The sequence below is a fragment of the Chamaea fasciata genome, unplaced genomic scaffold, assembly GCF_029207755.1.
Source record: "Chamaea fasciata isolate MVZ Bird 193981 ecotype frontalis unplaced genomic scaffold, bChaFas1.0.hap1 SCAF_14, whole genome shotgun sequence".
Lineage (NCBI taxonomy): Eukaryota > Metazoa > Chordata > Aves > Passeriformes > Sylviidae > Chamaea > Chamaea fasciata.
The window spans coordinates 7,491,684-7,504,021 of NW_027094099.1; the positions used below are offsets into that span (position 1 = coordinate 7,491,684).

Here is a 12,338-nt window from a genome sequence, read left to right on the forward strand (position 1 = left end):
TCAGCCCCATTTCTTTCCTCACAGGATGAGAGGGAAGGCTCAAGCACCATTTGTCCAAGTAGATTTTTTTAAAATAACTTTCTGCACTTGGAAAGTGATTATACAAAGAATTATTTATTCCAGTTTAGAGAATTATTACTAAGCTCTACCTGTTAGTTAAAATGGCAGAACTAACACATACCTAATCACTGCTTTACCAATAATTTTTAAAAGTAACTGATATAGGTCCCAAGCCACATATACAAAACAGTTAATTGGAATAAAAAGTCTGATAAAATGTTTCTGCTTTTTGTTAACAACATGGAGGGATGAGAGAGAATTTAGAAAGGATGGGAGTAAAAAAGGTTAATAATTAAAGATAAGAAAATGTAAACTATCTAAAGGATTTTTTTTTTCCTCCCATATATTAAAACTTCTGAAGCCATTAGAAGTGAAATAACACAGAAAAGATATATGTATGTATAGGCAGCTGGAAGGTCCAGAGTATTAATAACGTTATTAAGGTTTGTCTGGTACATAAATCTGCATCCTTCATAGCACAGGAGATGGTAACTTAGGAATCAGATTTTCAATGGAAAAATTTATCTTCTTTCACTGCAAATTTTCACTGCAGACTTTTGACTGATAAAGTTAGTGCCAGCAGAAGAACCATACTGCATGGATGTCTCTTGTTTATTTTGCAAGTGTGTCACAGTGAGAACACAGCAGCATGTCCAGGTAAGGCTGTGGAGTGGGTGGGACAGAGGTGGTGGTTCTGCACATACACATCAATTCAAAACTTTTAAGGTTGATTCAAGACCTTGCTGAATCCCTTTTGTGTCCTTTAGCACCTAAATCTGCTACGTTGACATAAAAACATGTTACAGATATATATTGTGTCTCCCACAAGCTTTGCATTGCAGATCCAGGTTTTAAGTAAATAAACATTTTGGTTGATGTATTGGAGCTCTTTTGTGTAATTTGAGAAGACCAAATACTGGTAACTGTGTCATAACTGTGTCTTGTCTTGTAAAGCATGTATGCACAATATAGTTCTTCTAGCAGGGATGAATAATAAGCTGCTTCATTTCAGTATATTCTCTGTGATTAAACTAAAAACGACACCTGGGTCACCAAGGCAGAAGACCTGCACTCAAACCCTCTGACTTACTGCCTGTGAATGAACTCTCTGTAACTGCAGGATGCTTTCTGGATGACTACACCTGGAGTGGTAGGAGATTTTCCATTACTACATTATAATCATTCTAGCTGCTGCTGCTATGTACTTCGAGTGTTCTTGGAAAGAGGAATTTAGTTCAATTTTCAGATTCCAGTCCATACAAGGATTCTTCCAGATGATATTGATGTGGGTGAGTGAGGATGGAGAATAACCCAGAAATGACATGAGTCATGATGGATTTCTTGCTCTGAAAAAGTTTTAAATCTCTGTGATATCTACTTTTATGTATATATATGGTACTTAAAATTTACCTCTACTATTGAATATTGCTGTGTATTATAGGTAATAGAACATAAAAATTTAATCTGAACATAAAAATTAAATTTTTAGTAATACACATCAGAAATACTAGCTAATGTGAGCCATGTTAAACTCCATTATTCTTGGTCTCATTTTAAAAGAAAGAGGGAAAACTAGACTTTGTTTCTGGATTTTTCCTTATAGTTCTAGGTAATTGTATGCTTTTGAGGAACTTAAACGTACCTGAATTATTATCCAGCTGTGTTTGGCTCATCTTTCAGGCAATATTCTCGAGAAGCAGAATTGCTTTCAATATAGTAGACTTTATTTTGGCAGATCCCGTGTTACAGTTTGTTTGAGAAACGTGGAGTGCTAATGTGCAAATGACCTCCTGAGTTTTTGGCACAGACAGTACAGCAGACAATATTGCTTGGCAATAGCCTGGGCCTGCCTGTATGACCCAGTTATTTTTAAGGGACCTGTGGAAGTTTCAGTGCCAGCATTTCCAGAGTAGGTCAAGGAAGGTGATCCTACCCTCTGCTGAGCCGTGATGAGGCCACACTTGGAGAATTGTGTGCAGTTCTGGGCTCCTCAGTACAGGAGACGTGGAGCTCCTGCAGCAGGAGCTGCAGCAGAGCTACCCAAGTTGATTCAAGGGTCTGGAGAATCTCTTACAAGGACAGGCTGAGGGAGCTGGGCCTGTTTAGGCTCAGGAAGAGGTGACTGGCAGGGGACATGAGCAATGTGTATAAACATCTGAAGGGAGGTGCCAGAGGGTGGAGGCAGGCTGTTCTCAGTAGTTCTGAGCCACAGAAGAAGAGGCAACAGGCAGAAACTGATTTGAACTGAGGAGGAACTTCTGTGCGGGTACAGGCTGCCCAGAGAGGCTGTGGAGTCTTCCTCACTGGAGATACTCCAGAACCATCTGGGCACAATCCTATGCTATGTGCTCTGGGATGGCCCTACTTGAACAGGGAAGCTGGACCAGATTGGACCCACTGTGGTTCCTTCCAACCTGACCCATTCTGTGGTTCTCTGTGTCGATCAAATCCATCCTCGGCTTCCGATATTTTTTTTTGTCAGAAATTCCATACAACCAGCAGTTCGTCTCTTGCTAGAAATGTATGTGGATGATAGGAGCTGCGTTCCTTCCCGCTGTGCTGAGGCGTGAGCGCGGACAGCCGTGGCTGCGGCCCTCGGGCCCCTGGGGACTACAGCTCCCGGCGTGCTCCGCGGGCCGGGCGGGGCCGGGCGGCGCCCCGGGAGCCGGTCGGGCCGCGGCGATGCCGGTGTGGCTGCGGGAGTACAGCTGGCGCCAGACCCTCGGCGCCGTGTACCTCTCGCTGCCCTTGCGCGGCGCCCGGGCCACCCCCGCCAACATCTTCTGCGGCGAGCAGTACCTGAAGGTGGGCGGCCGCCCCCGCTGGCCTCACGGGCCTCCTGCCGCGCAGGGCCGCGGCCGCGGGGTTACTCCGTAACCCTGCTCAAAGGCACGCGCGCCGTGCGCCATGGCAACGCGTCAAGCTCATCTTATCTTTTATACCCTTTATCTTTTGTAATCTCCCTCCGTGTGCCGCAGGCTGTTAAACGCTCGTCCTGCGGCAGATAATGGCTTTAGCACTGCTCGTTCCCTGCTAATGTTCGTGCCACTCAACAGGTGCCAGCTGCCTTTACTCTCATAAATGGACTGAATTTATACATTTGCTTATACTGTGAATAATAATCCTAAATTTGAAATTCACGGCTTCTGTTGCAGGGCTGAAGAACCGACTTTTCTAATCCCATTAATAAAATTTATAACCTTGTGACGACCCACCCTATAGGGGAAGGAAACACCTTCTCTGGGCTTCTACAAACTTCCACAGTGGATACAAAGCAATTTAGTTCTGTCAATACCACCTGTTTCTTGAGGTTTACTGTATGCTTGTGCTGTGTTTCGAATATGTGAGAGTTAATTTTAAACAGTAAATATTAGTACAAATTATATTTTTGTAGGTAAGCATCCCTCCCTTTTTATTTGAAGCCATTTTATATGCTCCTATTGATGACACAAATAGCACAGCAAAGATTGGAAATGGAATCATTTTCTTCACTTTGTATAAAAAAGAACCGGCCATGTGGGATTCCTTAACTCTAGCAAATGGTAAGTTCTCTGCTCTGAAAATTAGATTGTGTTGGGAAAATTAGATGTGTAAGGAACCCAAATTGTGAAACTGCTGCTGGTAGATATCTGCTCAGCTCAACCTTGTTGCTCACTATTAAAAATAGAAAGTATGATCAAACAAAGAACATTGACTGGTTCTAGTGTGTATGAAAAAGCAAAATTTCTTGTAAAACCTTTTGTGTGTAAGCAAATCTTAATTTTTCTCTTTTAGACATGGACTTGGTAGACGCTAGTTTGTCAAATTGTAACCACGTTGCGTTTGCCAAAGTAGCAGAAGAAATCCTGTTTTCATTAACATGGCACATACCAGTAGAACTCCAGGCCTAAATGACTAAAATAGCTTGTTTTTTTTTAAGTTGCCAAGGAGAAACTACAATATCTGAGAGAGAATGCTGTTCTAAAAGCCCATGAAAAGGCAAAAGAGGAGACAGAAGCAAAAAAAATAACGAAACAGGAACACAAAAAATATGCTTTGGAGGCCACAATGAAGGTAGGTTTGGAAGGGGCTCTACAAGACATACAAGTAAACAACTACCAACTAATCTGGCAGATGCTTTGCTAAAAGTACCAATTTTTATTACAGTGGTGGTGAACCTTATTATTTCTTTCTTTCTATAATTTAAAATGTATTTATTAACAAATATGAAAATATTACAGAAAAAGTGCTTAGCGGTTGCTGTTTTCTGTGAGTAATACTAATGAAAGTTTTTGGTGACAAGCTCAGATTTTTGTCTGTTGAGAGTAGAGTCATGTGGCAAATCTGTAGTCTTTTGTGGCCTTTGCAGGTGTTTAGTCCTTTAGCACTGTGAAAAATACTGATTTAAAAAATTCTCATTTATTCTTTGTGGTACTTTATATCATACTTTTTTTTTTTTGTCTTGTGTGTGTTAGTGTCTTTGTTATTCTGTTTTTTATGTATATTTTAAGATGTATGCTTAAAATTTTTATGTATATAAAAAGTCTAGTCACTTCACTTGTGTTCAAATGAATTTTTTTTGGAGCATGCAATGAAATGTCAAGATTGCATATGCAATATGGACCGAAAAGAACTTCAGTTAGTGACTTTCTTAGTAGCAGCATTGTACCTCTTCTAAATATGTAATGGTCTCAAAGAGAAGAGGAGAAATAAGAAACAGTGTATTCAGATCATCACATGTATTTTACATTTCTGTATTCTCTAGAGATCCACATTGGAACGTGGCTAGGATTTTCACTGTTTAAAAGTAAAACTTAATTCTGAATGTTTCTAGATTGTACCTTGGGGTTGTTAGTAAAATAATTTAAAGATGAGACCTCTAAAGGCTAATCAGAAATCTTTATTCTCACAGTTATTTTTAAGCATCTTAATTAACTCTGCTTGTCTGGTCACATTAGTGGTTACACTATGCTTGGGATATGAAACTGGGAAAATAATGGTAACTTTAACTTAGTCAAGTCAGTATTATCAGATGTTATGTATCTCATAGGGTTTTTTGTTCAAATAGCTAGAGGAAGAAGAAAGAAAAAGAATTGAAGATCTGAAAGAAAAGGAGTGGCAGAAGGTCACTAAAGAGTTGGAGTTATGGAAAAACCAACAAAAAGATGGTGATAAATACAAGAGCATACAAAAAAAGGGAAAATTACAGCAAGAAATTGAGCCATTAAAAGAGAGAAAAAGTGAAAAAATAAACAAAACTCAGATTCCTAATGAAGGAACTTCTAAGACCAGACTCAAATCCATGAAAGGTTGTATAATTGAACTGTATTTTATAATTCTTTAAAGTATGGATATAACTTTGTTCCTAGATGTTTCTAATTCATCACTTATCTTTGTCTCCACCATATCAAACCAGTTCTTTTAGCTTGCAGTTATTATAAAATTGTTACTTTCAGGCAATTTTTTGAGCTAAAGCACATGAGTTCTTAGCTCTTGTTGAAGTCTTTGGAAATACAAGGGTGGGTTTTGTTCTAAGCTTTAGAAAAGTAAATCAGAAAGCCCTTCTGGCAGTGTAATGCAGACTTCCTGGGGGTGGGGTTTCTGTTACCCAAAGTTACCTAGCTGCTGGATTTCATAGAAATATTCAATCTCCTTTTGTGCTCTCTGTCCTGTGTCCTGGTTCCATGGAAAGCCAATTCAGGGAACTAAACCAGCAGAAGACATTTAATTTTTTGTTTGTTTGTTTGATTTGATAGGTTAGTTTTAGCTCTTATTCTTGTCCTGTCACAGCATCATACAAACGACAAAGAGAGGTGTAAAAGGAGTTTAGGTGCATTTGTGACAGATGCTGTATAATTCCATTTATTTACTTGTTACATTAGGAAGAAAAATTGTTTGAACCTTCCCTTCAAAAGAAGAAGTCCAAACTTTTCTCAAGCAATTGGAGGTTTAATTTTAATGTGCCACATTTCTAAGTCAGGTGTACTTTGGACTTAGGTAGAAAACCAGAAAAATCTGTTGCTTCATTTTACATTTCCAGTGCTCTAACTATTTTCATAGGTCATGGTTCCTGTAGTATATTTTCACAGAATTTAAAGGAAGAGCAGTTACCAGCTCCCCGAGCTGCTGCTACAATTCAAGTCAATTTTACACCCCGAGTTTTTCCCACAGCTCTGCGAGAATCTCGTGTTGCAGAAGAGGAGGAGGTAAGGGTGGGGAATTATTTATTGTGTATTTAGTCAATACAGAAATAATGTCTGTGCCAAGGAATGTTACCTATGCAATTTCCTTATCTTCCGAGGGAGGCAGTCTTATTTAAATTAAGATATAAAGAAAGAATTTTATATAAAAATTCTTTTCACTGTGTGATTGTGCAGATAAATAAATAACATGTTTCATTTTTTGGGAGGGGGAGAAAAGGCAGCAATATTAATTTAATTCCTTGAAGTACAAAATTTGAAATGTCCTAACTCTTATATTTAAAATTCTTTCAGTTCTGTCTTAAAAGATGCTCACAGCTCTTTTGAGCTCCATTCAATGAACGCAGAGTAATTTTGAAAGATCAATACAGATAAGTAAACAAAAATGTATTAGGGATGTGGTAACCTGACTTCTGGTAATAAAATATTTGGGGAAATGTTGAAGTTTTTCATATTGGACACTATCAAATGTTTTCTTCTGTCCGAAATATGCGGTTAATAGAATTCTTTTGATAAGTATGAGTGAAGAGATGAAAATAAAATCCTTTTTTGGATTTGAATTTTTGCTTCAGAAATAATACTAGCACATTTTGTATTTACAGTGGCTACATAAACAAGCAGAAGCTCGAAGAATAATAAATTCTGATTTATCTGAGCTGGAAGACTTAAAAGAAGAGGAGAAGAATCCAGATTGGTTGAAGGACAAAGGAAAGTAAGTTACATTCCACTTGGAGATGTATTAAAAATTAATTAGCTTTATGGTGTTTGTCCACTGTTCAGTTTTGGTATATTCTATTTATTCTAGACACAGTGAATGTCTAGAGTAGTCATGGTAGTTGTATTAGAGATTTTATTGACAGCTTATGGCCTTAGAATCTGATAAATCATGAGATGCAATAGTTGAAGCTCATGATGAACAAAATCATTGTAAACACATTATGCATATTCTTCTTTGAAGAAAGTCGAGGCAGTGCACTATTATACCTAAGTGGATTTAATTTCACTTGTACTTTTTTAGTGAGAGGTTAAACATCTGCATAAAATAAACTTTAGAAACTTGATACAAATATTGGTTTATTTATATAGCTGTGTTATATAGAAAGCTTTGATTAGGCAATTATAGTCAAATATACTTTCAAAAGCTTTCAAAATGAGTCCTGTGTCTACATAAATGAGTCTGCTCTTACAATTCTTCATTGCTTGTAAGCAGTGACTATTTTTGTCATGTATCTCTAAGCTATATTGTCAGCATCAAGGTGCACTGAGCTTCAGCTGCGTTGTTCTCAGAAAAGGCTATAAAGGGGCATTTCAAAGGAAAAGATTTTTTTTTAATGAGCTAACAGTAAGTAGGTGTTTATTTTGTATTTATGCCCTTCTTTAAAGCACATGTTTCATTTTTCGTTTAATACTTAGCAAAATGTTTGCAATGGGAGACTACCTTGGGGCTGTAAATGCGTATAACCTTGCAGTGAGGCTGAACAATAAACTTCCCCTGCTGTACCTGAACCGTGCTGCTTGCCACCTGAAACTGAGAAATTTACACAAAGCTATTGAAGATTCCTCTAAGGTATAAAAATCCAGGAGCTCAGGCTGTCATCTTATGCATTAATGTGATTTCTTACTGTGATGGTTCTGTTCTAAGCAAATCTGTAAATACATGTTAGTGCAATTCAAAGTTTTAAAATTCAAAATTGATATAATGAAGCCATGGTGAAATATTAAAATTTGATAGTGATTAGTGAATTTTCAGAAATTTAAAACAAAGTAACAGTAAAGTAAACCCTAAACCAGGCTTCCACACATTTATGACAAATGGCCATATATTGGCCAGTATGTTTCTTTACAGATAAAAAATTTCGTAGCAATATATACACTTGAAAAACCCCACAACTTGGAGGAGAGAAGAACAAAACCAAAGTATACTAATACGTTTTCTACTATGTTGTGGTGTGCTTCATTTGGTTGGAAGGAAAAAAAATGTGGTGGTGATGAGCAGGATAGCTTAAAAAACTTCCAACAAACCAAACATTTTAAAAGAAGGGCTGTATTGTCCTGATGCTTTAGCAGCTGTTATTTGCACAACAAGAGGAATGATCTCAAATGGCACCTGAATAATGTGGAGACAGTTTTCCAAAGATTATTATGTTTTGAACTGATAAGTACTTGAGTCTTGAAACTTGTGGGTTTTTAGTTTTGTTTTTTTCTAGTAACTATTACTAAAACACATGTGCTTTTTTAGTGCTACCTATTTTTTTTTATTTTGATAGCATGATAGGTTATTTGATGTATAAAACCGGAACACATTATTTGACTTCAATAAACATTTAACATGGTATTTGTCAGTCTTTAGCCATGGCAATGTAACTGTGGCTGGCAAACAGGGATGATGGATACAAATCTTAATGACTGGATTCACAAGCCATTTCTAGTTAAATTTGAATAGCTATTTTCTATTCCTGTTTGAATAGTTTTAAGGTCACTGTATAATAATAGTAATTAGGTGAGAGAAGTGTTTGTAAATTAGGAAAAAACCCAAATTGTGGAAAATCTACTTATAAATATTTTGTGTGTTTTCATTTGTAAAGGCATTGGAACTGTTGACACCACCTGTTCCTGACAATGAGAACGCTCGAGTGAAAGCCCATGTGAGACGTGGAACAGCGTTCTGTCAGCTGGAGTTATACACTGAAGGTGAGGCCTTGCTTTTATGAGAACATGCACAGGAATTTATAGTGACATGTAAGTAACTCTGTTTAGCTCAGTGAGGCTGCTCACACCTTCATGTTTTCAGGAGGTCTACACAATCTATGTCTATTTGTTAAAAACCTTTATACCACATTCTCTCTTTTTTTTTTTAATTCACTGGATACTTGAAAAATCTTTACAAGTTTGAGAAAATAGATTGCATTCCTAATTAAAGGAGTTTTTCCATTGAAGATATTAAAATAACATGAAATATTTCTAAAATTCTTGTGAAGTACTTAGTAACGTCTTTGTAAAAAGAGGTAGGAAACCCGTATTGATGAGTACAATGATTCATCAAGTACAATTGATCTGAGTGAAAATACATGAATTTACAGTGTCCCTATTCAGTTCCTCAGGAGTATCAGATTAGTTTTGTAAAGCAAATTTACAAGTGAAAAGTTGACAACAGAAATTGAAGAATATTCAAAATATTAAAAAAAAGAAGTCGAAATTCAAAGTGTTGAGGTACTAAGCTTTGGCCATTGTTTGCCTTTATCTACTTAGGCATCACTTGGTTATTCCCTTACAGCTTCATTTGCACTTTGAAACCCTATAAAAAAGACTAATGTTGGCAAGATTTTACTTCCTGTACTCATGATTTGTTCTTTTCCCCACAAGCTCTAGTTTTCACAGTCTTTTTTTGTTCTTATTTTCACACAGGATCATTTCCTCTCTTCAGCAGAACACTTTACAACAGTCCCCTCATGCACACGCACATATATAGGTGTATATGTGAATGAAGAGGTTCTGTTTTCATGTTTCAAGACTTGAAAATGTTTATTTGGTAGAGTGTTTTCACTAAAATGCTTTGTAAAATAAGATAAACAAAATAGAAGTTTATGTACTGATGGAAGCTTAACTAATGTCATTCTGATGCCATCTTACTTACGGAAAAACCTCAAGTTCATATTTATGGATATGACTGGGGAGTAGTTATTTCCAGTTAGTTGCTAAAGAGGATGTTCTTGCATTATTGATTGAAATTTTTATTAATGTGTCTATATTAGGTCTTCAGGATTATGAAGCAGCTCTCAAGATTGATCCTAGAAATAAAGATATAGAAAAAGATGCTGAGAAAATTCGACATCTAATTCAAGGAACAATGCAAGGCTCTTAATTAAAAAAAAATAAAAAGGAAACTCTTTGATGCCTTTGAGGACATCAGAAGGAATCTTATTTCTCTTCAGTGTGTGTTACCTAGACATTTTTCTGCTTCATTCAGAACACTTAGAAAATTGGTAAAAGGTTGGATATATTATTGGAAAGTAGACCATTACAAACATGATTAGATCTATTTTATATTATTTTGATACAAAGTTGTCATATTTTTGCTTTTTGTTAGCATTCTGTATTACTCTGACAATCTGAAACCCTGGACTTGAAGCAGTTCCTTTTTGTTAAGTGTTCTTTCCAAACTGGGACCATTTCAACTACTATCCCTTCAGTAGCAGTTTTAGCAGACTTCTGAATTTTCTGCATCAGTCTCTTTCCTGAATACCATTTATGACTGATTTTTGTCTTTATAATAAAGTATTTATCATGCAGACATGTATTATTGTGTGCAAATGTTATAGTGTTATATCAGGGAGAAGGTGGCAGGCATTGTTTCTAGCTGTTTTACTTAGAGCCTTGAGAGGAGTGCTCAGTCAGAAATGTCTGGAGTTGCTGCTGCCCTTCTTTCCTACAGAAAACTGCTGCATTGCACTGGAAGGGGCTGAAAAGACTTTTTTAAACAGCTGGAAGGAGGGCAGTGCAGCAGCTTGAGTGCCTCAGTTGAGTGTAATGCTATACTTAGAGATATTGCTGTTTTCTTGTTATAATTACTGAGAGGAGGTGAGGGTTAAGGAGGAGAGACACTGGCAATGGGAGAAAGAAACATCTTATTGAACCCATCTTAGCCTTTCAAGTAACAGGGCAAAGCATTTCAAATTTAACTGTTTGTGGTCAGAGCAAAGATTGCTCAAGATGTGTATTGAAACATAAGCATGGTGGAGAGTGAGGAACTTGACACTTTGACCTTATTTAGTTAATTGTGGACAGCGGTAATTTGACTCATAATGACTATGGAAGATAGTAAAATTTGAGATTTATGTCAATTTCTGAATTAATGATAATCTTGAGCATAGAAAATACCTTATGTGTGGCAGAAATACTTAGTATGGGTAATAAAAATATGAATGAGAGTAAGAATAGAGTGAGACTGTGGGTGATTTGATTTAGCTCTGACCTTTTTTCCTTTTTTTCTAAGATACAGGAATATGAGAAATAGAGCCCTTGAGAAATGTACAGGTGACTGTGCTTCCTCACTCATGTTCACAAGCGTTTATTTTTATTTTTCCTCTGTAGGGAGTGAGTTATCACTTGACAAATACTTCTTGGTCTGTTAATGGAAAGTGCTCTAGTGCTGTATTGATGAGCCTGCTGTAAAACTCCTCTGAGTAAGGTACCTCACTTAGTGCTGCTGAGCAAGCCAGTTGCAACCTGCTGCTCTTCAGAGGGGCAGTGAAGGCTTTTTCCTTTGTTTCTCAGTCATATAAGACATGAAGCCAACACTTAAGTCACTATCTTAGATAAAACTTGAATAAGACATTGACTTTATTTATGAGGCCTGTTGTTGTCATCTCCCATTTTGTTCCAGTATCAGAGCACTGTTGGGGTCTAAACTTTTGGTATTTTGGATCTGCTCTGTTTGTGCAGTGCCTGTTGATGAGTTGTGGTCTGGGGGCGGGGGAGTTAAGAGCTGCCTTATCCCCAGTCTGAGTCTCTTGGGACAGTTTCTCCTGAAGCAGCAGGGCCTGTGCTTTGAGGAGACTTTCAAATTAGTTAGTTCCCAGTGATCAGAGTTTTTCCACCTGAGGCCAGAAGAATCAAAGATTTGTTTTTAATACAGTACTTTTTACCTTTTTTTGAGCGTGGGGGAACATGTTCTGGGGTGTTCTTTGGTGGGGCTTTTTGTTTCGTTGGTTTTTAGGGGGTGAGGGTGGTGGTTGTTTGTTTTTTCCTTTCCCTTAGTACAAGCGTTACTGGCTCGTAAGGGAGCGCGTCTCCTCAGGGCTGGCTGTCCCTGTGCCCGGCTCCCCCGTGACTGCACCGGCACAACGCTCCCCGCGCCGCAGGGGCCTCCGAGCAGCCCCCGCCCGGCACGAACGGCGCCGGGGCGGCCGGGCCCGAGCTCGGCGGCGCGGCGTTGCCATGGCGGTGCCCGGGGCGGGCCGCGGGGCGGGCCGGGCGCTGCGCTGCCGCGGGCGCTGCGCTGCCCGGGCCGCTCCGGGCGCTGTGGCCGCTCCGGGCCGCGGCGGGGCGCGGACTCGGCTCGCCGGGGTGCCGCGGGCGCCGCCCCGCGCGCAGGCGCCG

At 38.5% G+C, this 12,338-nt stretch overlaps 1 protein-coding gene across 4 annotated transcripts; it reads left to right on the forward strand.

Moving 5' to 3' along the window:
* The first annotated feature begins 1,177 nt into the window (after positions 1 to 1,177).
* Positions 1,178 to 10,528, forward strand: DNAAF4 (dynein axonemal assembly factor 4). Of its 4 annotated transcripts, none has more exons than XM_066196466.1 (9): positions 1,178 to 1,210; positions 3,455 to 3,602; positions 3,980 to 4,113; positions 5,108 to 5,348; positions 6,100 to 6,245; positions 6,842 to 6,951; positions 7,653 to 7,806; positions 8,825 to 8,930; positions 9,992 to 10,528. In XM_066196466.1, the coding sequence occupies exons 1-9, from the start codon at positions 1,193 to 1,195 to the stop codon at positions 10,099 to 10,101; spliced, it is 1,167 nt and encodes a 388-aa protein (XP_066052563.1). In that variant the 5' UTR covers positions 1,178 to 1,192; the 3' UTR covers positions 10,102 to 10,528. The 4 variants fall into 4 exon arrangements, with proteins under 4 accessions (XP_066052563.1, XP_066052561.1, XP_066052564.1 ...); XM_066196464.1 differs by lacking the exon at positions 1,178 to 1,210 and adding an exon at positions 2,716 to 2,865; XM_066196467.1 differs by lacking the exon at positions 1,178 to 1,210 and adding an exon at positions 2,716 to 2,865 and having other exon boundaries at positions 6,211 to 6,245.
* The last annotated feature ends 1,810 nt before the right edge of the window (positions 10,529 to 12,338 follow it).